General features: G+C 46.2%; 2 protein-coding genes across 12 annotated transcripts in view; one reads left to right on the top strand and one right to left on the bottom strand.

The window, feature by feature from the left end:
- The window catches only part of DNAAF8 (dynein axonemal assembly factor 8), a 98,685-nt gene extending 90,207 nt beyond the window's left edge, over positions 1-8,478 (bottom strand). The window contains exons 1-4 of one of the 5 annotated variants that reach the window (XM_030001384.1): positions 8,428-8,478; positions 6,274-7,631; positions 3,413-3,526; positions 2,121-2,615 (exon numbers count right to left, since the gene is read on the bottom strand). In XM_030001384.1, coding sequence (XP_029857244.1) covers positions 2,121-2,615; positions 3,413-3,526; positions 6,274-6,420 — 756 coding nt within the window. In that variant the 5' untranslated portion in view covers positions 6,421-7,631; positions 8,428-8,478. Of the gene's footprint in view, positions 1-2,120; positions 2,616-3,412; positions 3,527-6,273; positions 8,115-8,218; positions 8,389-8,427 lie in introns of those variants that run through there. The other 4 variants (XM_030001382.1, XM_030001387.1, XM_030001385.2 and 1 more) reach the window with 4 other exon arrangements.
- A 117-nt stretch (positions 8,479-8,595) lies between these two features.
- On the top strand, positions 8,596-27,012 carry ANKS3 (ankyrin repeat and sterile alpha motif domain containing 3). Of its 7 annotated transcripts, none has more exons than XM_030001401.2 (18): positions 8,596-8,690; positions 12,538-12,638; positions 12,785-12,960; positions 13,285-13,483; positions 13,705-13,826; positions 14,561-14,642; positions 15,347-15,482; positions 15,803-15,961; positions 17,097-17,222; positions 18,154-18,269; positions 19,180-19,347; positions 19,880-20,004; positions 20,275-20,416; positions 21,019-21,191; positions 22,440-22,555; positions 23,457-23,540; positions 24,046-24,140; positions 24,385-27,012. In XM_030001401.2, exons 3-17 carry the CDS (start codon positions 12,791-12,793, stop codon positions 24,126-24,128), a joined length of 2,001 nt encoding a protein of 666 aa, XP_029857261.1. In that variant the 5' UTR covers positions 8,596-8,690; positions 12,538-12,638; positions 12,785-12,790; the 3' UTR covers positions 24,129-24,140; positions 24,385-27,012. The 7 variants fall into 7 exon arrangements, 6 of the variants coding, with proteins under 6 accessions (XP_029857261.1, XP_029857255.1, XP_029857254.1 ...); XM_030001395.2 differs by having other exon boundaries at positions 8,656-8,690; positions 12,777-12,960; XM_030001394.2 differs by lacking the exon at positions 8,596-8,690 and adding an exon at positions 11,614-11,886.
- Positions 27,013-27,163: the final 151 nt, after the last annotated feature.

Below are 27,163 nucleotides of genomic sequence, written 5' to 3'. Positions count from 1 at the left end.
ACAGTCAGCATCCAATGCAATCTCATAGCTGCTTATCCTACACAGAAGATAGGATCATCAATTTCATTGCTATAAATCACACATACACTGACTGAGAGTATGCTCGCACTGCACACTGCTAACTTAGGGATGAGAACCAGTCTGCGATAACAAAAGTTCACATGCATTTAAAGCACTGATCACTTTCCCCTCTGAATATTACTTGAAATGAAAGTTTTAATTAAAAATATTCACATCCATCTGAAATATCATCACTAGAACTTAGAAGTACTCATGATTTTTTTTAAAGGTGGCTGTCAATTATGAAAATTATGTCACAACTACAGCTAACATGCATTTCATATGACCACTCAAGGGCTTTAGAAAAGCAGAACCAGCCTCCAAAACAAGCAGTTTCACCTTGCAAAAACCTGTGTCATCTGCCCCTCCCATTTAAGAGAAGATTCTCACTCTTTTCTGAGCAATCAGTCTTCACACATACCTGAACCATGATTAGATCTATTCTAATATCACATGCTGCAGCTGATGAAAGGTAAAAGCCTGATGAGAGTCACAGGCTGAAGTCTCTCACACCAACACAAAGCTGGTTCAACAATGTCATTGAGATTTATTGGTCTGGAAGAGTGAAGAAGGACTGACAACTGAGCTTACAACAACGAGAACCATGTCACAGGTCAGTTCAGGTGCTGTTTTATCAAACAGCCTGAAGAGAAAGACAACATATGCATTTGCCTTAATTACGATGCAGTTAGTACTAAGCTTCTTTTTCAATAACAGTGCTTAAATACAAACCATTATAATAAAAAGACTAAACTACCATCTAAGTTGCTGTAATAAGGCTTATCCTCCTAACCCATAACAGGAATAGCACTATTGTAAGGTACTATACAGGGTCCAGAAGAAAAAGAAATGAAGATTTGCACAATTCCATTTCTAATACAGCAAGGGACTTAAGGAAAAAAAAAAGTCATTTTCAAATGAACTGGTATGATTAGAATCAAAAAGAAACTGTGTATTAGTTTTAACAACTTTACCTGACATAAACTGAGGTACCTTGCTGAGCTGGGAAGTAACAACCACCTTTCAAATCTAAGCACATACACCTTGCACACAAAGGATACAGCTTTGCCCTCACTTTATGAAAGTGAGAATACACTGAGCCTGCTCTCAGTACTCGCCCAAAAGCATGAGACTTCAGTTCATTGAAGTCAGTGATATCAAACAGGTTCTGAAAGGAAAATCATGCCCCCTGAATTAATAGAGCAACTGACTTACACGAGAGGAGATGGGAATTAAACCTAGAACCACTTGAAAAAGATCCCCTCCAATAACAGCATGGTTAAATGATGCAGCACAATTCAAAAAACAAGCAAGCAGCTGCATTCTTTGCCTATACTAGAACAGCTCTAACACCAAGAAGTTTATTTTTGTGAGTGTAGATGAAAGGGGAAAGGAAACATCTGTACTCCGATTCTATAGAAGGCTTTTAACAGAAATATGAGGTTCCTGTTCTTCTGTGCTGCTTACATCCTAATGACCTTAAAAATCAGTAAGGAAGTAGAGATGTGTAACTATAGTACTGAAGAGAACAACCTCTCCACACTGGGGCCACATACCAGGTAAGCACACGAGCTGGTCATCCCACAGACCTAAGCACCTGCCTTAGGTGGAAGAGATTTAAGACTTCAGGAACAACCCTAACCACCTTCTCTTGTCACCTCCAGCATTACGCCAATGCTACAGAAAAGACAAGATGCTGGAAGGCCAGAAAGCTCACTGTTTTAATGCAAAGTCTGCCTGGGACCAGAAGATTTCCCTGCCTTCCCAGAGACAGACTTTGTGGCTTGCTTCCCTGAGTAAGACCATGAACCATGCTGCTGACCCATGGCTTTTGCTACTATTACAGACTTAATGACAACTCTATAAGAGCTTCTGGTAGCTTGCATAGCACATGACCCAACAAAACCCATGTTCAGGACAATGAAAGCAACAAAGAACACTGCGGTGTGTGCAAAATTTAGCATTTCAGTTCTTTATTTTAGTAGGATTCTGCAAGCAATACACTGTGCCCTCCACCCCACAAGCAGCACTCCCCAAAACTTTTTGTTTGGGCCACTTACCTGCAATGACAAATGGGTCAGTTTTTGAAGATGATCATCAGAGGAGGCTTCTTCCTCAGCAATTCTTTCTAGGCTGTTGCTAACGCCATGTGAGGGAGGCTTGACATCTAGCTCTGGGTGGCCTGGTGATGGCTCCAGAATTATTTTGGAGAGTATCTTTGTCTCTATCAGCTTTCTTCTCTCTCTTTTACTGTCCAGCTCTTCCACAGACAATGCTATATTAAGCCAAGAGTTCCTTCTTTCCCTGGCCTGTCTCCTGCCCAGTCCTTTTTCTTCAAGGTGATCTGTGGAATCTGCAAGAGACTCTTCAAGAACAGCTCCCTTTTGGCTTGGAATTTCTTCAGTATGGCTGGCAAGATTGGAAGTCTCATCTTTAATCATTTGTACATCTTCTTTTGCGATGGTTTGGGCACCATCCATTTTTTTCTGAAAGCCAAAACTTTCCAGATCTCCATTCCAGACTTCCAATGGGTGTCTTTCTGTTTCCTGGGTTTCCTACAGGTAGAGACAATACACACATGCAGAAAGTCGTATCTCCCTAAGCTTTAGAGGCTGACAATAAACCAAAACAAAGTGATTGGAAGATAGCAGCTCCAACTCAGACACCATCTGGAAACAGCACACACCATATCCACCGTGGAAAAGAGTAAGACTTTACTTTCCAGAGACTTTAACTTCAGGAAGTGCTAAACATCCTTGAAATTAATTTTCCTTACATGTGCTCATCATATGACATTTCTTACAACAAGATAAACAACTGGGGAAAAACAGCACAATGTTAGTCTTCCCATGATGGAACAGTAGGGTCAGCTGCTCCTCTTCCAGCTTCCTATGATGGCTAATCTTCATCACTGCAGAAGCAATGTAATAATTTTATCTCAGGAAAGCTGTTCAAGGGATAAACTTCATACTCATCCTCCTTACTATACTGTCCTAACTAATTCTACATAAAATGGTGGCTGAAATTATTTCAAACCCTGAAAAATTTAGGAGTCATTGCACAGTGTAACTGTTAGTGCACAGGAAAAAAAACAACCACTAAAAGGACAATAATAAAAACTGCAAGGAGATGGGACAAAACCAGTCTAAAATCTCAAGAACAGAGAAAACTTTAAAGGGTCACCGTATAAAGAGAGAGAAAGATCTAGTCTTTAGTGGGAGAAAGCACTGGGAACTATGCTCTTCTATCACACAATTCAGTCGAATAGGTCAAATAACAGCAGCTACCCATACTGGAGACAACTAGAAGAGTGGGGATAGAGTACTACAGCCCGCACACAACAGCCAACAACCTGCACGCTTGAGTCTTCCAGGGAAAACTCCATCAGTTCTTCTGACAGGTCAGGAATTAAATTTGGCTGTTCCCGCTGGAAGATGAAAAGCTCCCCATCACTCTCACAGTCAGACTGCAAACAAAAAAAGAGAAATTAAATGAGAGACTATAACACTCACCGAAATACCTGTTTTGAAATTACAAATCCTATGTTGTCACCATTTGACTGAAGTTCAGAGACAAGAATTTTCTCTGCAGTCACATATTCACTAGACAGTCTGATAGCCTAACACTCAGCAACCTAGGCTGAATTACAGTGGCCTAACATTTGAGCAAGCCACAATCGTAAAAACCATGTAAAACATTGAATTACCATGGAGTTTGATAACTAACATCTCTCTGAGCAAAGTGATGACAAGAGTGGGCAAGTTCTCTAACTCCCAAGTGATTCTTTGCAATACCTCATTCACCATCACGGAGTACCAAGAGCAGGGCTGCTCCCTAAGGGAAGGGGAGCTAGGAGGGGAAGCACATAACTGGAGAGGTAAGGGCCTCACCAGGCAAAGCCCAGTCCCACACTACATAAGAGGAGTAAGCAGGACAGACCAGAGGTAGTGACCAGGTTGTGTCAAGAATCCAGATCATAAGGCAATATTGTGGTGATGAGGCAGGTCAGAGATTAAGCCTGAAAGTCAATTCACAGATGAAAGTCTGAATCAAACAAGACTATAGCTAGAAACCAGTACTCCTCCAACATAGCTCAGACAAAGAGTGAAGGCCCAGAGCTGAGCTTAAATAGAGCTGCTGGGCATGTGGGTGGGAGCCCCAGCTGAGGCTGGGCAGGGCCATGAAGGCTTATTATTGCAATCAGGACCCTGACATTCACTATTCAGAATGCAAAGCAGTATCTATATTTGGTTGGACAGAGTTTAAATAGCTTCGAAAATCTCTTTTCTGAACATAAGGTATGCATTTGAGATGAATCCTTACGCATAGACACCAAAGTGAGATTAAGCACCTCCTCAGCAGTCAGGACACAGATTTCCTGCTTGTCCTTTTGTTTTGCAAGTGTACCTTTTCAGTAACCCACACTGTGGAGAATTCTGTCTGTCTGGTGTAGTTAATTTCTCTTAACTTGAAGCAAACTGCAACAGAACTTCTTTCCTCTTAATAAATTGCGTATCAGGGTAATGAAAGTACTTCAGGGCATAAAACACATTTGTCAGCGCCCTTTTCGTATGCAGAAGCACAGCCCATTGAGGTTACAGATCTCAGATGCATAAATGTATCTTCACACAGGTGGAAACTGGTCGGACAAAGGTGCAGCACTGAAACTGCAGGCTCAGCAGGCTACTGTTCTACATTAAGCAGGAGAGGGATTATACAACCAGATCTTTTGAATGCAAATTAGGGGTAGCATTTAAGCGCCAAATAGTTTGCCTCAGTTCCTTCACCAGGAAATTTTTTCCACATGTAATAGAAACAGAGAATTTGGAGACTGTTTATACGTAAAAAAATGTTCAACGTGATTTAGTTATAGAATGGTATTTGGCAGCAAAGTACAAAGCTATCTCTCTGTCCTAACCTTATGGTATGCTTATACAACAAGAATGGCTAAAAATAACTTCTGAGTGTTGGGCCTTAACCTATAGTATACAGATACATACTAAAACGCAATGGTTGTTTTAAATAACTAAACCAGAATTTAGGTAGAGGGGAACTGAGAAGCAGTGAGGCAATATAACTTGTCCAACATGTTAGTGATAGAGCCAGGTGCAGAAAACAAGTAATGGAATCCGTATCAACACTTTATCCACTAGATCACACTGCTTCTGATGATTGATTAATAATAAGTAATAAATACCCCATGGAGGCATTTCTGGCTCCTTCACTGCTCACAAGACTCCCTTCATATCATTAAGGGCCATACTAAGTTAGAATAAAATATATCCTTTAAGTGTTCAAAAATACTTTTTCAAGTTTATACATGTTTGAAAATTAACAAAATATTCTCATTTGGACAAAAGGCCACTAATAATTGAGTCTTGAGACACATTATCACTTTGGAAAAGTCAATGTCAGAGCTAGCATCTTGAACTAGAGAGGCAGGCACTTTTATTATTTCCAGATCCAGAGATCTTCAGCAGCCAAGAGGCAGCCTGTCCCAGACACTAAGACCCAGCAAGTAAACAACCTGTAACAGTGAAGAATACTGCACAATATCCATCAATCTTACGCTTTATATTAAAAGGTTAGTGGCATTATGCTTCTTTGCAGGTAGAATCGAAGCACAATAAGGCAACATGGCTTGTGGACGATTATGGGCAGGGAAAAAAGCAGAATCCAGGATTTAAACATCTGCCAAATGCTTTTTCCAGCGGACCCCAAAGTCCTCAGGAATATTGCTTTCCTGTGAATCCCATACATAGAAAAACATACTAACAGGCCTACTGTCTGGCAAGTACGTTATTGGAATGAATAGCATAATACTCTCAAGTATAAAACCTTATCATTTCATTTTAAATCAGCAGTACGCTTCTTTCATAGTGTATTTTTGACTGAACAAACAAAGAAATGCAGACTCATTCTGCAAGATGCCCACCACCTTCCTCTTCCCAGACTAGAAACACTCATTGTCTAGAGAAATCAGTCCCATTTTCAGGTTCCAAAGAATACAGTGAAAGGAGATGACAATTACACTTTGACAATTTGAGATAATCCAGAAGGCTGTGGATTAATGCACAGTGCTACAATAGTCAGAACAGGTAGCCCATCAAGGATACCATACTAGCTACTCAGAAATGCCTGGCTAAGGTGACCTTGCTTTTGAGAGCTTTTTCTAAAAGGCAGTGAGAAAGAAAGGCCATTTCCAATGCTTACTGTGGAGGTGTCAGAGTCCAGAGATGGGAGCTGATCTTTCACTGCAGCAAGTATTGCTCCCCATTGAAATGTTCTGTTACTCTGAACAGGAGCTGCAGGAGGCTCAGATGGATGCTCTGTACTCTCACTTTGCTCTTCTGAGGCCATTCAAACAGCTTCCCTTCAATCAAATGAAAGATGAGCTTAAGTACACCTCACGAAAGAACACAAGGGATAACATCAGTACAAAACAAGAACAAAGCAGGTGCATTCAAGGTCAGCATAATTCTCAGCACTCCCAGGGTTTCCACTGTCAGCAGTGAAAAATAAAATCTGCATTTCTGGAGTCATTCCTTCCCACCTGAGTTCAGAGGGCTGAGAGCTTTCTGCCCTGCTCACCATATACACCCATAATTGGGGCCACACAAGGGGCAGGTTAGCCCCTCATTTATGAAGCATTTTTCAGAATTCTTAGCCAGACTGACTCGTAACTGTGTTCTCAGAAAGGCATATTGACACTGCCTGCATGGAGAGGGAAGAAACGCAGCGAAGGCAAGGCTGACATTTCTGCTCTCAGCTGTTTTTTACTCCTCTTCCCTATTTCTCTCACATTCCCCTCCTTGCTGCTCAAATGATAGATAAAATTATTCATGTTTGCTTTTTTCCCCACTGGATTTGTATAAAAATATTTGAGAGTAGGCACACTCTTAGATTTTGACCTCTCAGTGTTTATAAAGCAGACTCTTTCCTCGTGTGTTCCTTGATGTACATGAGGAGTTGAGACAACACGGTTGGGACTACTGCTGTACTAACAAGTTAGATGATCAATCCCCACAGAAAACCTTTGCTTTTTAAATTTTATGCTACAATTGCATTTTTTCCTGGGTAATCAAACATGAGAGTAAATAATTTCTGTTTGGCAAGAAAGGTTAAGAGGTTTGCGACTGTATGTTGTTCCGTACTGAAATGACTGTTTGTATGATTACATCGTCACCGTTATTTGCATTGGCATGGACCAACAACGCCCCTCTGAACACAAAATGAAACTCATCTCGTGCCCTGGGAAGTTTACAACTTGCAAAGTGCCTCTGCAAATACTTCACGTGCCATATCCATACAGTGGAAGCTTTGTTCATGCCAGACAACCCCCGAATCTGATTTAGGTAAAGTGGAGGGAAATCCCCAAGGCTGGATGGAGTACTACGCTCTGACAGTGAGCAGAGGTTGCTAAGGGCAAGGGGAGTCCCATGGGGATAAAAACAACTGTGGCTCCCGCTGCCAACTTGAGAGAAGGTCAGTCTCCCAGGGTTAAGGATGTTATACTGGATCTGACTTATCAGCCATCCAACCCAGCATCTTCTCTGGGAGCAAGCAGTACTCTATGTTTAAAACAAAGTGCAGACTTATTAGACAGCTATAACACATCAGGCACTTTCTGGAGAGCTTGGGGCAATTGAGACGTGAAATCCTGAGCTTCTCCAAGTCACTAGAACTGACATTTCCCGCCACATCCATCTGGGGGAGCCTCGCTGTCTGGGTGCGAGGGCAAGGAGGGAGGAACCGAGAAAGATGCAGGCGACAGCAGGAAACAAACCTTCGCTTCGGGGCGGTAGGCACGGGCACGCAGCCGGCCGCAGCCCTGGGGAGGAGCTAACCCCCGCCCTCAGCACTCGTCACACCACACCGACAGGTTTCGGGACGCGCAGTGTCAGGCGGACGCCCTGAGGGAACCCGCTGAGGGAACACCCTGATAACCGCCAAAATGGCGGCCCTGCCGGCGCACGCGCACCTGCGCCAGCGCCCCCCGTCGCCATGGCAACGCGGCCAGCGGCTGTCCGCCTTCCCCCCCCCCCCGCCTCCTCCCGGCGCCGCTCCCCGCCGCGGGCCCCCTCCTCCTCCTCCTCCTCCTCCTCCTCCTCCTCTTCCTCCCCCTGCACCGCCCCTCCCCCTCACACACAGCACCCACCCGGGCGCCTCCGAACCCCCCACTCCCGCCTCAGCCCCCGGCCTGGGGTCCTGGCAGCGGGGTAAAGCGAACCGACGTGACTTATAAGATGAAGAAAAAACAGGAGGGGCCAGACAGCAACAACGCAGCTCTGAAACCTCCGCGACCGTCGCTCCGCCCGCCCGTATCACGTCTGGTATGCTTTATTTTCCCGCCCCCCCTCCCTGTACCTCAGCCACCGGCTCGGCTCCGCCCCGCCTGCTAGAACCGCCCGCTCGCCCTCCCGCGGAGCCCGAATCCCATTGGCTAGCCTTCGCTCCGCCTCCTCACAGAGGCACCTTATATTGGCCCAGCGCCTCAAGGGGCGGAGCCTTCCTTTCCACCGCGGAGGCTCTTGGTCTCTGTAGTCTAGAGGCTGGGCCGGGAGAAGGGTTCCCAGCATTCCTTGCGCGGGCGGGGCGACTTCCGGTAGCGGAGCTCACCGGGCGTGCAGGTGAGTGGGTGGCGGGGCCTGTGGCGGGTTGGGTCGGTGGTTGTTCTCCGGTGACTGTGGGGAGGGCTGGCTCGGGAGTAGCCGCCTATGGGGCCGTCCCCAGGCAGTCGCCGGTGTCGGTGGGCCCATGGTCGGGGGGGTCCAGTCCTCTAGCTGAGGTCTACCGGCCCCGCGGCGGGGTAGGCCGGGGCACCCCAGCGGCGCGGGTTCCGCGCCGCTGGGGTGCCCCGGCCTACCCCGCCGCGGGGTCGAGACCTTGTTCCTAGGAGGGCCTCGGGAGAACTGTGTCCCGGTGAGGTGTAGGGGTAACGTGCCTGAAAACCCTTTTGCTGTGAGACTTCTGGGAACGGCCACGCAGTTACCAATTTGACAGCTACAACCGGGCTTGCTCCTCTTCAGGTGCATCGTTGTGAGACTGGAGCCTGCCTGGCATCGAGCCCCGGGGGCTGTGGTGTCCAGCTGCCTTGGAGTGCTGTGCCTTGTCAGGCATAGCCTCTGTGCTGGGAAATGTGCTCCCTAATGTGGCTGTTGAAATGTTTTTGTGCCTCTTCTCTTGTCTTTCTGGGAGTGTATTATGTGCTTTAACGTGCCTGAAAGTGCCAGGCCTGAAAGTGCCAGGCTCGTGGTACAGTTGAAGAGCTTGGTATCTTTTCAACAGGCACACCTAGAATTGAACCCAGGTGTTGTGGGTCCTCAGCTGGAGCTCGTGCTGCAGGAATACTTCCTCTCACACACTACTATCCTGTGAAAACTGATGTGGTTCCTACGGCTGTAATGTGTGTACCCATCACTGGTCAGTCAGCAGAATACAGTAGTGTGAAGATGAGATGTTCTGGCAGCGAGCGCTTGTTGTTGTGACTGAGCTGATAACAACTATTTGTACCTATACAAGGATGTAAAAAGGCTTCTTATTTCCTCCAATAGGTTATTGCTGAATTTAGAGGAGATAGAACTAAGTCAGGAGCAGAAGTAAAGCATGTTATCAGCTTGGTGTCCCAGTTGGAAACTCCAACAACCTCCACACTTGTGCTGTCTTGGGTGTCTTGTGTCCTTTTGGGACAGAAGGACTCGTGTGGGTGTTACCTGTGCTTGTGGATGAGGATGTGAGCGAATGAATTTAGCAGAGCCAGTGCAGCTTAATGGTGCCTGATGAGTGTGATTAACAAGCAGTGTTGGATTTGTTCTGTGTTTGGGACTGGTTGCCTCAGTTGCTTCTCAGATTGCCTCCCATTTATTTTAGTATGGCTCTTCTGCCATTTTTTCATCTACTGTCACTTGTTCCTTAGGGATATCCTCCAAAAAGGTATACTAAGGCACTTTTTGCTGCAGTTTTCATACTAAGTTTTTAATGGTATATTTCTTTTTTTCTGCCTTCTGGTTTTCTCATCTGCTCAGACAGCAAACTCTCTGAATCCAGGACAGTGTGGCGTTTGCTACCTGCTCTGAGTCTCAGCACTGTAGAGTTCTGATTCTGATAAATAGCTAGGTGTTGATGTAGTAAATATAACATTAATAACAGCCTCACGGGGCTGAGGAAGGTCTCTAACAAATGTTAACTTAATTGCTCTGCCCCAGAACAAGAGAACAGCCTATAAATGTTCAGGAGGTCTTTGTCTAGTTTATTCTTAGCAACTGAATCTCTGCTGGTAATCCATCACAGTGCTCTTGTTTTTACTTTTACAAGGATTTTTGTGGTCTTTAACCAAAATCTTCCATGCTACATCTTAAGCCAGTTATGTCCTGTTATATTCACCATGACCACAAGGAACAGATTATTTCTGTCATCCTCTCTGCAGCAACCATTTATGTATTTGAAGGCTGTTATCACATGATCCCTCCAGGCATCTCCTGTTTAGATCAGACAACCTTGATTTCATTTCACCCAGTCTTTTCATTTCAGTTCTTAGGGCTCTGATCACTTTTATTGTTCTCCTCTGAATTCTGTTTAGCTGTCCTCTGTATTTTCTCAGGCGCTTGCACAGCTGATATCATGCTCCAGTTCAGGCTGGGGTGAAATTGCTTTTTCTGTTTTTTTTTTTTTTTTAAAAAAATGAGAAGACAGGCAGTTAAAGCACAGTGCAAGTGGTAGGAATGAGACTGAGAGTCTTGAGTATTCTGGAGTCAAGCATAACCTTTCTGTCATGTCAATATTGCCCTGTTGACTGTGGATCAACTTGTTAAAGTTGTGTTGGTAACTAGTACCTGATGTGGGGCTGATCCTCATAAAGACCAAATGCATGATTTTTATAGTTAACATATGCAATTAACAAGGAGGTCTGCAGAGAGAACAGTGAGCTTCACTTTCATCTGAATGTGCTTCCCCAAACTGTCCTGGATTTTACCTCCTTTAACTAGCTGTGAACATGCCTTTTTGCCTTCCAGGGGCAGCTTTAATCTGTTGTAGTGAGAAACACTCCTACTTTTCCCCCTTATGATCCACTTCAATCCACTTATATCTCCTTGTATTTTGATTGTGAAGCGGTTGGTCTTTCCTTTGTGTTCTGCCCTGCGTATTCTTGCCTGAGGCTGTTGGGTTGCCAGTGTAATACAAATTGCATCTATTAGTTACAATAGGTGCTTTTGCAGATATCTTAAGAAAGGAAACATTTATTAGCAGCACCTGCTGATTAGGTAGAATGGATGGTGCTTTTGTAGTCTTAACAAACTGAAGAAGGAGGTGTGGAAAAAAGCAAGGTGTGGGAGAAAGGATCCAGCTGGGGAGTACAGAGGTGGGAATTAAAGGCGTCTTGCTTATGTTATAAGAAAAGATGCTTGCAAGACAAAGACTCCCAATTCTTTAGAAATAGAAGTATGGTTTTGAAATGTTACAGCTGAGGCAATCGAAAGAGCAACTGCTGCTGAAAAGCGTGTTCCTGCTCTCTTTTATGCTTCACCAACACCAAATTTGGCATTTGCATGACCCCAGAATGAATCAGCCTGAGGAATTAAACTGGCTAGAAATTATCAGGAAAAAGAAAAGAATACTTTGTTGTCTTTGCTGCCCAACTTAATGTATAGTGGGACCAGGCAAACTCCAGAAGTCCTGCATGGTGGGCAATGAGACTACAGGGAGGGGAAAGTGCTTCCTGTTGGATTGACTTGGATGTAGCCTGAAACTGCAGCTGAAGACCTTGAATGATAGATGCAGCTGTGTCGAACAGCTTTTTTATGAAGTGCCAAACAAGAACACTCTCCTGTGAGTGGTTAAAATGATTAATATGCAATTGCTCCCTAAGGCTAGGGTTGGGAAATAAACCTTTTAGACAGTCATGAAACTGTACTAGCTTTGTAATTAAGTTACTATCTGCAGGACGGTGGACATGCTCAGATAATGAATGGGCAGGTGCACTGCTGCTCGAAGTGTTTCAGCAATTTCCAAGATTCACAGAGACGGGACCGGGCTGCTTCTGAAGTGCTGAAACAATAAATGGTAGAAACAATCTACTTACAACCTGATGACATAATGAAGTGTGCACCCTATTCAGGTGATATAAAGTACTTTTGAGAGCAGTGGACTGTTGTCATTATTAATGACCATGTCTTAATTTAAGCAGGGCTGTCCTGTAATATAAGACAGATGGAGAAAGACCAGGAATGTCTGACACATGAATTCTTAATTCTCAGTCTGAATTATAAAACATGCAGACCAAGCATTACATCCTTTTGTATTACACTGAGCATGCCATCAGCACTTAAATAGGCATTTAGTCTTCTCTTGACAAGGGTATCTGAAGCTGCCCTAGGCATATTTTGATTAGAAGGGGGGGAAATAAAGCTAGTGCTTCTGAACTCTTAAAATGAGATTTGAAAGATGGTTTTATAGCATTATTGGCTTTTATTTTTCTAGTGTATTCAAGTCCCAGAGTCCACTGCAGCAAGAAAGAGCTGCCAGCAAAAACTCCTCAGCAAGTCTTACTGCTTCAGGCTAAGGAGGTGATCAAAGTAGAGGTAGGAATTTGAAGCACTATACCTCTGAGGTGACCTTGCCTTCCAAGCCCATGGCACCTTGGAGCTATAGTGCCAACAGGTGATGCCGTGTTCTGTAGAAAATAGAGATCAGCAGCTAAAAGTTCTGCTTTGCTTTAGTTACTCAGGGCGGGATGTCGGAGCTGAGTGATGAAGCCAGCGAGTCGGAGCTGCTGAGCCGCAGTCTTTCCATGTGGCATGGGGTTGGTCAGATGATCTGTCGGGAAGAGCTGGACGTTCCCCTGGACTTGCATACAGCCTCCTCCGTCGGCCAGTATGAAGTGGTGCAGGAATGTATTCAGCGGTAAGGAGGGTCTGGGAGGGGCACAGGTCTACGGTTACTTGTTGCCAGTTATGGTTTTTCACTGACTGCTGTACAGGTCGGTCTAACATTGCAACAGGGGCGCATGGCTGGAACTCCAAAGGGTTCTTAGGCACAAAGTTTCAAGGGGCGAGTCTGCTGATAATTTTTATCTCGAGCTGGTAGAAATTCCCATGCAGGCTTCAGTGCTAGAATTTTTTTCAGCTTTCTTTCAATACAGTGATGACAGCAAGAGGCTGCAGGAGCCTACTATGATCTACAGCTCCAGGACAGTAGTTCAGCTGAATTCTTTTCTCTGTTATTTAGTGGAGATCTGGATTTAAATAAGAGGAATTGTGGTGGCTGGACTCCACTGATGTATGCCTCCTACATTGGCCATGACACCATTGTGCACCTGCTGCTGGAAGCGGGAGTGAATGTGAACATCCCAACACCAGAAGGGCAGACGCCGCTCATGCTGGCCTCCAGCTGTGGAAATGAAAGTGTTGCTTACTTTCTTCTACAGGTGTGTATCCCATAATAAATAGGTAAAGCCACACTACATGGTTTAAATGCACAGGGTAGGATTCTCCACCAGTTGCAACCAAAGTGTGCAATTTGTGTTTTGTTGCGAGTTCAGCTTCCTGACAGGGATTTAAACTCTCTTGGTATCACAGCACAGAGGGGCAGTAGCTAAGAGACCCAGCGGAGGGGGTGCAGTAAAGAACATTCTCTGTTCTCTTGAAGCAAGGCGCAGAGCTGGAGATGAAGGATATTCATGGTTGGACTGCCTTATTTCACTGCACCAGTGCCGGACATCAGCAGATGGTCAAGTTCTTACTGGACAATGGGGCAAATGCCAACTGCAAGTAAGGAGGAATTTGTCATTTCATTTCTCAAAAGATATCTCATTTCAGATGTGAAAGCAGCAGTTGGCATGCGAGCACACTCGAACACAGAGAAGATGCCTGCTTTTGTCTTTCCTCCTGTACCTTAGGAAGTATGGCACACTCTATTAGCTAATACAAGGAAGGTGACCTGCAAACTGAACAGTGAAGTCTGCCCATGTTGTCACTGTTTGTTTAACTAAGATCAAGAGAAATTAGATTTACTGCTTGTTTAATTATGGGCTAAACTCTGAAAGCAAACAGGTGCAACACCTTCTGAACTCAAGTGCACTTTACAAGTCTTTCTATTGAATTTTCTCTGTACTTGGAGTTCGGTTTGGGTTTTTTTTTTAAAGCATGCAGTGCACTCCTGTGCCTTTGGAATTGCCTGTACATTTATGCGTATTGAATTGCATGAGGTCAACAGGAGGTTCCTGCTTTGTTAGCTCCTGCAAAACTGATTTTGCCACTGAAAGGCAGATCTGCAGCTGGAAGAGTAATCTGTTGCTGTGTAGCCAAATAGAGTAATACTTACTGAATCTCCACTGGGAGTTTTACTGAGATAGACCAGGGTGCAGTAGAACAGCTGATACATGGTAGAGTTTGTGATCAGCTGAGGGTAGAGGCTGGAGATACCCTATTAGGGTATGGCAAGGACTGCAGCATATTTCAGCTTTGATTATCCTAGTCCATGTGTGCGTTTATTCTCTCTCTAGGGAGCCTGTGTATGGATATACACCTCTGATGGAAGCAGCTGCTTCTGGCCATGAGATAATTGTTCAGTACCTTCTCAATCATGTAAGTGATTGTAAGAATCACAATCATGTAAGTCAGTTCTCTGTAAAGCTGAAAATCTGTGGTTTCAGCCCTCAGAGGAAGAACCACAAGTTTGACACCAGACTACTTATGATGTTATGTTTGATCCTTGGTGACAGTCACCTCTGAAGTCCCAGACTTCCAGGACTGTTCTCAAAGTATGTGCTTTCTGAAGGCTAGTACTCTGATTTTACACTGGTGTTACATGAATAGGAGTGAGGTCTAAGTGCCCAGATTTAATTGAATAATGACTGAATTAGAAAACAGCTAAAGCAGTAATCTCTATATTGTGTTTACAGGTTTGCATGCTCGGGCTAGTGGGCATCTTCTGCCTCCAAAAAACTTATGAGCATGCATGTCTCAATGTTAAACAATTTGTTTTTAATATCCCATTTAACTGGTCCAGCTTACTTCCAGAAGGAGGCAGCAATGCAAACCATTTTTCAGATGAAACAAACTAGTTCCCTGTGGCAATGCACAAGAGCCATATACCTGGGCTACTCGGCATTCAGGGACTGGGGAGACTGGATAACTAGAAAGGCAACAAGGTATTAGTGGAGCTTGAACTGTCTATCAAACATGAGGCTGTAGTTGTGATGGAGGAACTAAGACAATTCTTTGGCTTCTTTGGATTTTTGTGTATAGTGTCCTCTGCTATGTACATTTTGAACATGTTTTTTCTATAGGGAGTGAAGGCAGATGTCAGAGATAACACTGGAGCCACAGCACGGACACTGGCCATGAAGTATGGACATACAAAGATTGTGGGGCTGATAGATTTGCATGCAGCCCCAGTGCCCAAGGTCTTCTGCAGGGGTCCAGGTAATAGAGAGATGTTTTAGCTTGTTCATTTTAAGATATAACCTGAAGAGAGGTGTTTGGTATTTTGAAAGTATGTTACTGTGTGTATGGGGTAGTACTAGCTGGTCTGTCCTGGAAATTCCAGCATTTCTGAGGATGGAAGAGGCATGGATCCAACTTTTTTTTTTTGTCTGCTGGCCCTTTTCTGACCTAGTTAAACTTTCACCCTCCCTCTTTTAATGTTTCTGGTGGTTTTTTTTCTACTGCATTTATAGGAGCAGTAGCAAATAAAGTAGGTAAATGAATTACTGTGCTGGTAACAGTCTGTGTTTGACCTACAGGAAAATATGAAGAGCTGAGTTCCTCAGATGAATCATGTTCTGCTCCCCAGAGACAGAGACCTGTTCGTAGGACCAAGGGTCCCAGCATCCATGACGGACCCCAAGCTTTGGCTAAGATAACAGCAGTTGGAATCGGGGGAAAGAAGCAGTCTCGCTATGGTGAGAATAGTTAGAAGCCTAACTGAGAGTCCTTTGAGGTCTCAAATGCTTTGCAGCTATTTCTGTGCCAACAATTTTTTCTCTTCATTTGGGATTCACGTGTGGTTTGTACAGAAACAAAGATAGCGAACACCATCATAACAAGGCTATCCAATCTCTGGTTTAAAAAGAAAACCCCTTGAACTCTTTTGTCAGGGCTGGATATTGATGAGTGGAACACTTCTGTGGAACAAACACTGCTCTTACCTCAATTACTGTTCCCCTGACTCTTGAGAACAGTCCAGCTTCCCTTTTTGAGGTAGGCTCAAAAGTTCGAGAACCCTTCTCAAGCCGATGACAGAGGAAGTGGTCACACAGGCCAAGAAATCATTGATCGTGGAAGTGAACTTGCTGCTCCTAGACCTGTCAGTTTTGTCTTCCCTGATGCTTGAAATACTACTAAAAATGAGATTACAAAACCTTTGCAATAGGCCAAGAGAAAGATGATCCCAGTTCAGACATCAACCCCTGGATGCAGTGGTATGAGTTTTGTTTTCTTGTGTGTGTGTCATAGCCATAGATTTTTCTCAGGTTGTCTAGAATAGCCAAGAATATGGACTTAAAAGCATGTTCAAAGTTCGGTTCATCCTCTTAATACAGATACATATTATCCCACAGGTAGTGGCTGTATCAAAATGATACTGTCAGCCTCTTAAATCATAGTGGGATGCTACTAGTGTTTTAACAGATGCAGAGGGGTTGGTTTTACAGGGTGTGCTTGGCTGGGGCTGGGACATGGCTGGCACTTGCTCTCTTAAGCAGATGTTTTTCCCCTTTGACAATTGCGGTATGAAGAGGAGAGGAAATGCTGAAAGCTGCTATTTAAGGTGCACCTCTGCCATGAGGCAGTTTCCTCTGGCTTTTTTTCAATGCCACCATCTAAATAAAGTACAGCTGATGTGGGTTTGTGAGGGAGACTGTAGGCGTATGCTTCTCAGTTTTTCCTCTGTGCTTTTTAGACTGAAACCTGCTAGTTGAGAAGACAGTCTCTTCTTTTGATTATTTTCAAATCCCCAAGTGGTTGTTTTTCCTGCTGGAGCCTCCCTGGTAACTTGCATCCTAATCTTTGTTTGTTCTCCTTTCCTCTTGCACACAGAGCAGGTCCCTCCTCAGGGCTACGTTACCTTCGATGATGATGGCAGCTGTGAAGCAGACAATATCCGGAATCGGGATGTTACCTCTCCAATTAATGAGCAGGATGTGGAGAGCAGCAGCAGCAGGGGTAAGTCACTGCCTCAGAAAACAGTCTGGCTTGCAGTGCACACCTGGATGTGAGACCAACCCCTCGGCTTGCATGTTCCTTTCCCACTAAGATGTTGAGGATTGGAGTATCTTGTGAGGAAAGGCTGAGAGTGCTGGGATGGTTTAGCCAACAGAAGAGAAAACTTAGTGGGGATCTCATCAATTTGTACAAATAATCTGAAGGGAGGGTGTAAAGAAGATGGAGCAAGGCTGTTTTCAGTGGTGTCCAGTGACAGGACAAGAGGCAATGGGCACAAACTGAAAGACAGGAAGCTCCCTCTGAACATAAGGAAATGCTGCTTTTATTTTTTTTTTTTTTTTTACTGTGAGGGTGACTGCACACTGGAGCAGGGTGTCAAGAGAGAGGTTGTGGAGTCTCCATCCTTGGAGATGCTCCTGGATGTGGTCCTGGGCAACCTGCTGTAGGTGATCCTGCTTGAGCAGGGGTTTGGACAAGATGACCTCCAGAGGTGCCTTCCAACCTCACCATTCTGTGAAGCAGCACAAAGGAAAGATCTATGGGCAGTTCCTAAATTAATAAAGGATAATGTGTCTGTGCATTGGCTCTGAGCTCAAGGGAAGGCCTTTCCTGTACTAATGGGAGTGCAGGCTTTGTAGTAATAATCCACTTTTCCACCCCATAACCAAGAGCCTCACAGAAACATGCACACTCAGCCTTCCTGTTCTCTGTGCTACTAAACAGACTTGGAGAAAGATTAGTGCCTGGGATCAGAAACGTGATATTTCTGTCTCAGAATCGTGTTGTGTCATGAGTGCTGCATATGAAGCCTTGCTCTGGGTTTCTCCTTCCTTTACAACTCCAGCAGGTTTTGCTGGTAATTGTGTGGCAACAACAGCACTGAGTGTAAGGAAGTTGAACCTCAAACTTTTTATTTCCTATTCCCTTTTAGAGGATAACATTTTTTTCACCAACAACTTGGCAACTGTCAGGAGCAGCAGCAGCAGCAGTGAATGCCTGACCAAAGCCCTGGGAGTCAGCAGTGAAGGCTCCTTGGAAAGCAATGAGGTGGGGTTTTCAATTTTCCTTTCTGTGCCTTCAGCTTAGCCAGTGCTGTCACCCTTCCACAGCCTGCTATGACTCTACCTCCACAGGAGGCTGTAGAACTGGGCTGGGTGAGGAAGAAACAAGAAAACCAGTTTCCATATTTGAAGATTATGGATTGGCTTGTTTGATCTCTGGCTAGTAGTCAACTCTCAGAGCAGACTCACTCTAGAGCAGGTTGTTGATGGTTAGTCAGTAATTTTTAAGTTCTCTTCAGCTTCTGAACTCTTTGCAGACTTCTAGCTAGGTGGTCATCAATAAAGGATGTGACTTGCTAGAGCTGGGTCAGTCCTTGAGCTTGGCAAGGTAGCAGGCAGTATAGTAAGATTCAGAGAAGCACAGCAGTGCTGTATTGGCATTTCTGAAGTACAGAGAGGGGAAGAGGTTGGTTCTCTCCATGGTTCTATGGTTCACCATGGTTCTCCATACTCCATGGTTCAAGTCACAGCTCTCATGGTTCAGGACATAGCTCTGGGGCTGATGTACAGAAGGGTGATATAGCTGAACATGAGCAAAAGTCCTCTGTATCTTGAGGAGCTTCCCACAGGTAGAATCTCAGTGCGTTGTATTGGTTCAGGGAAGATTCAGCATTGCCCTTTGCTTTGGCTGGCTCGCTCTGGCATGTTGCTTCCTAAGCTAGGATTGCAAGAGCCTGATACGATTCCATGGTACCAAGCTGCCATCTTGGGAGTGATGACTCAGCCCCTCCTAATAAAGGCTTTGTTAGTCTTTGTTGCCTGTGTTTGTGGACCACTGCCTGGATTTAGAGCTTGGGACTTGCAGGATTCTGCACTTGTTAGCTGTAGTGATACTGATATCTTTGCATGATCACCCTTGGCCTTTCCATTTTGTGGCTTTTTTCCTTCTTTTTTAGGATTCTGACCATGCAAACAGTCCCCCTAGTCGGAAACAAGCCAAGAGCTTTAAGATCAAGAACCGCTACAGCAACAGCGATAGCCAGTGGACCCACTGCCCAGGGAAAGCTGGGGGCTCTAGTCAGCACCTAATACTTCCTGAGCCTCCTGCCTATACAGGGCCCCAGGTAACTATGCACAGAAAGTTATCTCTGAAGTAATGCAGACTGTGTCACTCTATCAAGCGTGGGAGGCTTTTCCAAGGTTGCTTAAGCTGCTTTCTTGGCCTTCTCAGATAAAAGGGAAGTTGTTGCCAAAACACCTTTGATTCCAAACCTCTGCCCAAACTTAAATGCTTGTGAAACAGCAATTTCTTGTACAAAGACCTGTTTGCGTAGGTGTTGCTGTTGCTTGGAGGGGTGTTCTAGACCCTCCAGGCCTGTGGGTGTGCTACCAGACATGGCTGTGGCGTGGACTAGGGCAGATGTTGGTGTGTCCTTCTCTGCATTTGTTACAAGAGGCAATGGCTGCAGCAGACAGGCCAGTCCTGTTGTGTTGTGTGACTATGGAGAAGGGCAGTTAACCAGGGGAAGTCATGGTTGCTGCTAGAACCCAGGAAGGCATAACAGCAACATGAGGAAGCAGATGTTTATGATTAAGAGGAATAGTAATGCTTTTGTTTGTGAGGGTATAAATAGGTTTGTTTTGGATGGGCTGCAGGACCTGGCAACATTCCTTGAGCAGATTGGGTGCCTGAAGTATCTGCAAGTGTTTGAGGAGCAAGATGTTGACCTCCGGATCTTCCTGACCCTCACAGAGAGTGATCTGAAGGAGATAGGCATCACGTGAGTGTTTGTAATGTAGTTCTTATCTTTCCCCTCACAAACCATGCACACAGCCTGGTCAGGAAAGTTTAGCTACTGAGTGCTTTTCTGTTCTGGCTGTCTCCCACACAATTTTGATATCCCCTGGTTCTTGGCTGTAACAGGCTCCTGTTTTTGGAGGTGCCTTGGAGGAACCTGCAGGAGACTGCAGAGGTCCTCATGGCACCCTATTGGGCCTAGGGGCAGATGGTGCCGTGTTTGGTCCCTGACAGTTTGCCATTCTCCTACCAGTCTGTTTGGACCCAAGAGGAAGATGACCTCTGCCATTGCCCGATGGCACAGCAATGCTCGGCCGCCCAGTGATGCCCTGGAGCTGGCCTACGCAGATCGGCTGGAGGCTGAGATGCAGGAATTGGCCATTCAGCTGCACAAGGTAAGAAGTCTGCTATGAGCTGCTCAATGCCTTATCACACTACAATAAGTGATTGGTAGCATATGTTTAGGTTGTATCTCTAATGGACTGGGGTAAAGGAAAAGACATATCTTCCAGTGGACACACTTGGTGTCAGGTAGTTCAGGAAACACTGTAAGTGCAGCTTATCTGCTCCTCATCTTTTGTGCTCTGTGCTTGTGAAGCCTTTATGTCAGGGTTTCCCATCCACCTGAGAACTAAAAGGGTGAGTGGGAGGAATTGAATAGCTACTCTTTTTCAGTAGTGTCATTTTTATGGTGAAGTTTTGCAGCCATTAGTGAACAGACTTCTCTTGATTCGGGAAATTGGGCCTACTGAGTATCTTTGCAAATGGAGAGGAAGGGGAAATTGTAACTGTGGGCCTGGTTTTGGTGTGGAGAGAAACTATTCAGTGTGCAAGCCTTATCCAGCTTCCTTTCCCACTGGGTTGGGTGCAATTCTGCAGGAACCCTCTGGCTGCCTAAGCCATTAAAATAGCAGGGACTCCAGGGATGTGTCAGAGCAGGCACATATGAGTGATGTACAGTACTCCCAGCCTAATCCTCCGTTCTGCTCTGCCACAGAGTTGTGAAGAGGTGGAGGTGATGAAGGGCCAGGTGTGCCAGGAGCAGAAGCTGCGTGCAGTGGCTGAGAGCTGTTTGATGGAGCGGGATGAGACCTGGAATGCCATACAGTGCCAGCTCAAAGAGGCTCAGGCCATCACCAAGGATGCTGGAGTCCTGCTGGATCAGATCAAGTAAGTCATTCCCAGGAGCTGGCACTAAGGCTACTGGGAAACGGGATTTGGGCTGTACAGAGATCAGAGGTCATATTGACTGTCTTACAGGTGATGCTTAAGGTAAGGCAGGAGAGCTCTCCAGGCATGTGGACCCATTTTTGATCCTGCCTGACTTTTCTCTAGTGGAAAGCCACAGCCATATGAGCAGATGTGAAGCCTTAATCAGATGCAGGAGCTATAAATGGCCTGACTTCTCAGATGCTGAGTGCTCCTGTTTCAACTAGAAGGAACCAAAAGGCTAAGTCCTTTGTGCTTGTATGAGACCCCGTGACCAGGGTATAACTTGGTGATTGGGTGAAGGCAGGAAAGAGTTTCTAACTTCCAAACTGTATCATCAAAGGACTTGCAATATCTTGCCCTGGCTAGTGAAGAATACTTTTCTTGTAACTCTGACACCTAGCAGAAAAACCTGCCCAGTTCATTCACATCACTGCCTTTGAGTTCTGTCTTCCCCTGCCTTTTGTTGCCTTTGTGGTGCTTTTCTCCCTGCCCCACTTGGACTTCTGTCATGGGCCCTGTTCTGTCCACTGGTAGAACAGACACGTCCTTGAAGGCGGCATTAATCCTACTGCTTATAGATCCTAGCCCAACAGGGAATGGGGTCTGCTCCCTACCAAGCCAGGGTGAACTGGGATTGGCTTCCAGAAGGACAGCAGAGCAATATTCCCAGCTGCAAGGGGCAAAGCACTTGTCTTTTCCCCCCGACGGAGGAGCTGAGGCTGCCTGGTAGAAGGGCCCTGCCATGCTCTGAGGATACACTGTTTGAATTGATGGTATGATGAGGATAGCCAGAGAACTTCGTGCGCCTCTCTTGCTTTAACCTGATGCCTGTCCTGAGGTAGCTTCATTTGCCCATTAGAAACCTTGGATCAGGCTTGATTCTCATATAAACCAGGCGCAGCCCCTGGCTTGGGCTTTCTCCTGCTCACCCCGCCCCCTCCTTCTCTTCTCCCCCCGCAGCTCCTCTGTGGACAGGGGCAGAGATTGCTGTGGAGATGGGGCACAATGGAGAGCGCCCTGAGCTTTGTCTGGGGCACGTCTTCCTCTTCCTGGGAAGGAACAAGGAGCAGTTTGTAACCCAGGGCGTTAGATGCGGTCCCTCGGCACCCCAAGCAGGTACTTGCAGGATGTAGGAGTGCACAGACTGGCATGTTGTTCCAAGAAGTGTCCCTGTGCATTTCTGATGGGCTTTGTCTTGTTTGGCAGATCCTGTCAAGCAGAGCTGTCCTCCCGGCTAACCCAAGAGCAGGCAGTCGGCAGAGTGCTGGACACAAAGGTGCAGCTGGGAACCGGTGAGAGCAGGCGGCCTGGTGAACGTCCAGGTGAGGAAGAGCTTATCAAACTACAGAAATGGGTGCAAGGGGTGGGTAAACAGCAGGAGGCCTCAGAGCAAGCCACATGTTTGTCTTTCATTGCTGAAAGGACATGGGTAGAAGTGATTTGGAAATGGAGGAGCAGCCAAACTGTTAAATTTAATGTAAAAATTCTTGCTCAGGGAAAGCATTTAAAGCACATGGGGCGTTTGGACTTCAACTGCAGCAGAGTTTCTCAGCAACTTTTGATTCTTAGCAAGTGGGAAGTTTTGGGGTCTGGCAGGTGTTTGTGGCTAAAAATGCAAAGCTGTAGTGCAGACACCCAGAGTGGCAGCCCTGCTTCATGGGCCTGTGGCTTCCCATTCCTACACTGCAGCCTGTGGGTACCTCGAGTGTGTTACCACACCATGCACTAGAGCAAGGACTGAATCAGAAGCCGAGCTTTGTTCCCTGACCCAGTCTGGGGGATTGTGCTGTTCGGTCTGTGGGGCAATCTCATGTACGTGGCTGGACAGGCTTGGTCCACCGGCTCCTTGTCACGAGGAGTTAGCAAGTGATCCTGCTGCCTGTGACATGCTTCCAGAGATGTACTCTTTGCTGCTTGTGTTTTAAAAGTGAGACAAGTAGAGATCCTGTTGATTTCTGTCCACTATACTTAATCTCTCTGAGATTCATTTAATGTATGACCCAGCCATATATCAACAAATATAACATTCTTAAGTGGTAGAATTGCCATAAAAAAAACCCTCAGTTTGTCACAGGCAGTTCCAGCTCTCCTCCCATGTGACTCAGAACCCTGAACCAGAGCCGCTTTGGGTGTAGATGCTTCAGAGCAGCACCAAACCCTTGTCCCCCCTCTGTCACAGAGAGCGTACAGATTGATTAAAAGTGTGGTTCCTCTTTCTTGCAGTACTGGAAGGATGGCCACCTTCCTTGAAGTCTCTGAGCTTGCCTGAGCTGTCAGCTGTCCTAGAGGAGTGTGTGGGGGAAATGGGTAAGGTGGGGGAGGACTCTGGACATATGAAGTGACTGTTGTGCTTGGAGGGGGAGGCATGGCTGGGCAGGTTTTTGATGATTTGGCAGTGGTAGTTTGGAGTGATCCTCTCTCATCCAGGGAATTCCCCAGGCTCTGAAGTTGGTGCTGGCATTTTCTTGCACTTACTCTCATTGCAGATCTTGGGCTCTGCCTCATCTTCTGCTGACAGGCCCAGGCTGAGAGAAGGGGGTATGTGGCCACCTGCATCTCTCCTGCTTAGTGGTCAGAGCTGGTTTTGAAGTGGTTCCCAAAGCCTGTGTCCTGTTCTCTTGGCGACAGGAACTTGTCCCAGCAACAGGCAGTCAGAGAGCAGAGATGCTCCTGTTTTCAGGGCACTGGAAGCTGCAGGGCAGAAGGCAGCATGAAGGCAGGATAACAGTGGCTGAATGCAGACTGCAGCCTGTTCTTTACTGCTTGCTGGCCTATTGCTAACACTGATTTTTTCCTTTTGGTTTGTCCTCAGGAAAAGCTCTGCAGACTGTGACTCAAAACCTCCAAAGGCTCCAAGCCCCAGGCCAGAGCGGGCAGAGCTGGCTAGAGCTGTAACAAAGCAGGAGGGTGAGTGGGAACTAATAACAGGCACAGAGGGCTGTGGCATTGAGGGGGGCATCATTCCTTGCAGCAAGTAAGAGCCATCTGCTGCATGTGCCCAGTGCTCGCTCATAGCCTGCACACTGAGGCTGTACTCTAACTAATCCTTATGTGCCCTCTGGTTGGTTTTCTCTTTGGAAAATCCTTAGTCCCCTTGTCTCTCTGTCCCACTGAAAGGGTGACTGTCCTCTTTTTTTCCTGGTGGCTGCAGGAATACTGACGTCGGGTGACTGTTCCACCCGGAAGCTGAGTGTGCCTGAGAGAATGAGCGCAAGGGTCGTGCTGGCAGCACTGCAGCTCTGCTGAGGGTGCTGCAGCAGCTGGTGGATGTTTGGAAGAAGGTCTCAGCCATCAGAGAACAGGCCTGGGAGAACGAGGGGCAGCAGAAGACAACCCAGGAGCTCTTTGGGCCGGACTGTTGTCTGGGTTCCCAGGATCATTGTTGTTCATACCAAAACGTTAGGTTAAGAGGAGAAGCACTGAGCCCAGAAGTTTTATCTGTCTTAAGCTTCCTGCAGCCCTTGTCATTCAGGGCTGTGTGGTGTTAGAAAGTTGACAGTTACCCACAGCTATCAATTAACTATCCTTTTCTGCATCCCATCTTCCCCAAGGCCTCTGACACTTGCCCTGGCTGCTCCTATGCCACGTGGATCGGCACAGAAAATGTATCTGAGGCAGTAAGGAAGGCAGGTTTGTTGTGGATGGGTAAAGTGAATAGAGTTTGTAATGTTTGCCTTATTAAGCTGCAGCGAATCTCATGCAGCCCTAGTGTCTAGCTGGAATGTCTGCTCTACTGCCATCCCAGATCTGTGCTTCAAAACCTTTCCTCCAACCAGCCCACCCTGGTTTGCTTCAGATTCTTGGCCTCCTCAGGGGTTGTTTGTGATCATGTGATTTAGTCCCGAAGAACTCGTTTTTGTGGTAAATGCTTTATGGCAGAGACCGTTGGTCTGGTTTGTCAGTGCCAAGATCCCAACACTGACAGTGGTGGCAAAGCAGATGTTCTCCTGGAAGGACATGAGAGAGAACGAAGAGCTTGAGACTGTTCATTCTTCTGTGCCTCTGGCAAGCAGCAGAGTGCCAAGGCAGGCAGAACAAGAGCGGAGGGATAGATCTATTCCACATGGGAGATGGGCAAAAGAAATCACATCCCAGACGTAGCTGCGGTGCAAAGCTTTGGTCCTCAACCGCTGCCTGCCTTTGATTTCCAGGCTTTAGTGTTTAGGAACAGTTCTGCCAAGGCATTCTCATGTTGGCGGTGTGGGCATTTTCAAAGGGCAGACAAGTGGTGCAGGAAGAGGCTGCCTTTCCAGGAGACTGCTCCATCTCTTGGAGCTGGGTGAGCAGCCACAAGGGCTTTGGTGGCAGTTACGTTGATGTAAAATGGTTTCTAGTACCTCTCTGTTCCTGTGTATTGCTGAGTCTTGTGGAGGGTGGGGAAACCAACAATCAACAAAACCTGAAGTCTGTGAGAGATGGCCTTGATAAGTCTGGAAAAGTATCTTTGGGAAGAGGAAGAAACTGTGTGTTCCTGCTGATTTTTGGACCTTGATCACAGATGCCAAAATACAAAAATCCATTCTGGCTCCATCCTTTGAGCTCGTCGCCCCTTCTGATCAGCAGCCTAAGACCATATAGGCAGACTTGAAGGCTAGTCTGCACTTGGTAAAGGTGACATCTAGTTTGATTGTTCTACTGATGTATCTGTGCTTCCTGGGGACAGTCGTGGGGCACTGAGATAGGTATGGCCCATGCTGATATGAACCTGCCCTGCTGGCAGCTTGTATGTGCTTGGCAGTGTGCTCAGCTGTGTGGGTCTGCTTTCTACTCAGGTTTAACTCTTAAACTTAACATGGCACACTGTTTTTTCATCTTTAGCAAATGACATGGGTATATGCATGTGGGTGTCTGGTGCTAGCTGTGCAGCAGGCAGTGGGACAAAGCTGCAGGAGATTTCACCCTGAAGAATTAGTTTTGATGAGGTGGAGCCAATTCTCCCAAAGCAGCATCCCTGAAAGCTTCTCGGGGTATTGAGGCTGTTCTGGGAAGAATATTTTGGGCTTTGTCCTTCCTTCCCTGTTGCTGGAGGAATGGTGGGGAGTGCCAAGGCAGTTTGCACTGCCCTCTCCCTAGCCTCTGGTGGTGTCTCTGGCTGTACTAGTACAGGGTTGTCAGTGCTGTGTCCCTTGGAAGCCCAGACTTGAATTTAAGGCAAGATGCCTGTGGGGAAAGGGGGAAAGTTTTCATAGAAGGAAAAAAAACAAAACAAAACAACAACAACAACAAAACCAAAACAACAAAAAAAATCAAAACCCAAGTGAAGGGGCCTAGGAGCAGCTGGAGAGCAAGGGAAGCCCTGGCTCAGCAATGCCTTTAGAGCTGGGTAGGCTGTGTAGGAAAGTGGGTGGCTGGAAGGAGAGACTACACAGACTTGGGGCTGGCTTTGCTAGGTCATAAGGTGGAAGAAAGGGGTGTTTTGGGGGGTAAGATGGTACATACAATAGATTGTAATGCTTGGGGGCCTGGGAAAAGGGGGAGGTGAGATGCAGCAGTGTATGTATGAAGGAAAAGGAGAGCCCCACAGAAAAGGTGCTGCAGGAGCCCAGATGCAAAGGCTTAAAGGGGTGCTAGAGTAGCCCAAGGGGGAAAGCGGGGAGAGGATTTTATAGAATAGTGTTTCCGTGGGGAGGCAATCCCTTAAATGGAGGACTTTAAACAGCATTCATTGCTGAAAGGGGGGCTGTGCAGGCAGCAGGGGGTCTGGTGCTACCCTAAGGCAAGCTGTCCGAATAAAATAGTATTTGCTGACTTGGATAAAATAATAAAAACTGAAAACCTGTTTCTGGTGTGTGGGTTTCTCTGGAGGGAGTTGGGGTTGTAGAATCATTAATAACCTCACTAATTTATTTCAGGACAATCCATAATACATACAGTGCTTTCCAGCTTCCTCTCCCAGGTGGTCACATGCTGAGGGGTCTGGGACTGCCTTA

This window comes from Aquila chrysaetos, chromosome 25 (assembly GCF_900496995.4).
Source record: "Aquila chrysaetos chrysaetos chromosome 25, bAquChr1.4, whole genome shotgun sequence".
NCBI classification, from domain to species: domain Eukaryota; kingdom Metazoa; phylum Chordata; class Aves; order Accipitriformes; family Accipitridae; genus Aquila; species Aquila chrysaetos.
This window is presented reverse-complemented; position numbering and strand designations above follow the sequence as displayed.

What these genes read in the sequence shown, in the direction of transcription:
- ANKS3 (XM_030001394.2), top strand. Translation starts at nt 11,826, where the DNA reads ATGATAGATGCAGCTGTGTCGAACAGCTTTTTTATGAAGTGCCAAACA. An exon ending in GTGCAGGAATGTATTCAGCG is followed by an intron (nt 12,961 to 13,284) that starts GTAAGGAGGGTC and finishes TCTGTTATTTAG; the next exon opens with TGGAGATCTGGATTTAAATA. An exon ending in GGAGAGCAGCAGCAGCAGGG is followed by an intron (nt 17,223 to 18,153) that starts GTAAGTCACTGC and finishes ATTCCCTTTTAG; the next exon opens with AGGATAACATTTTTTTCACC.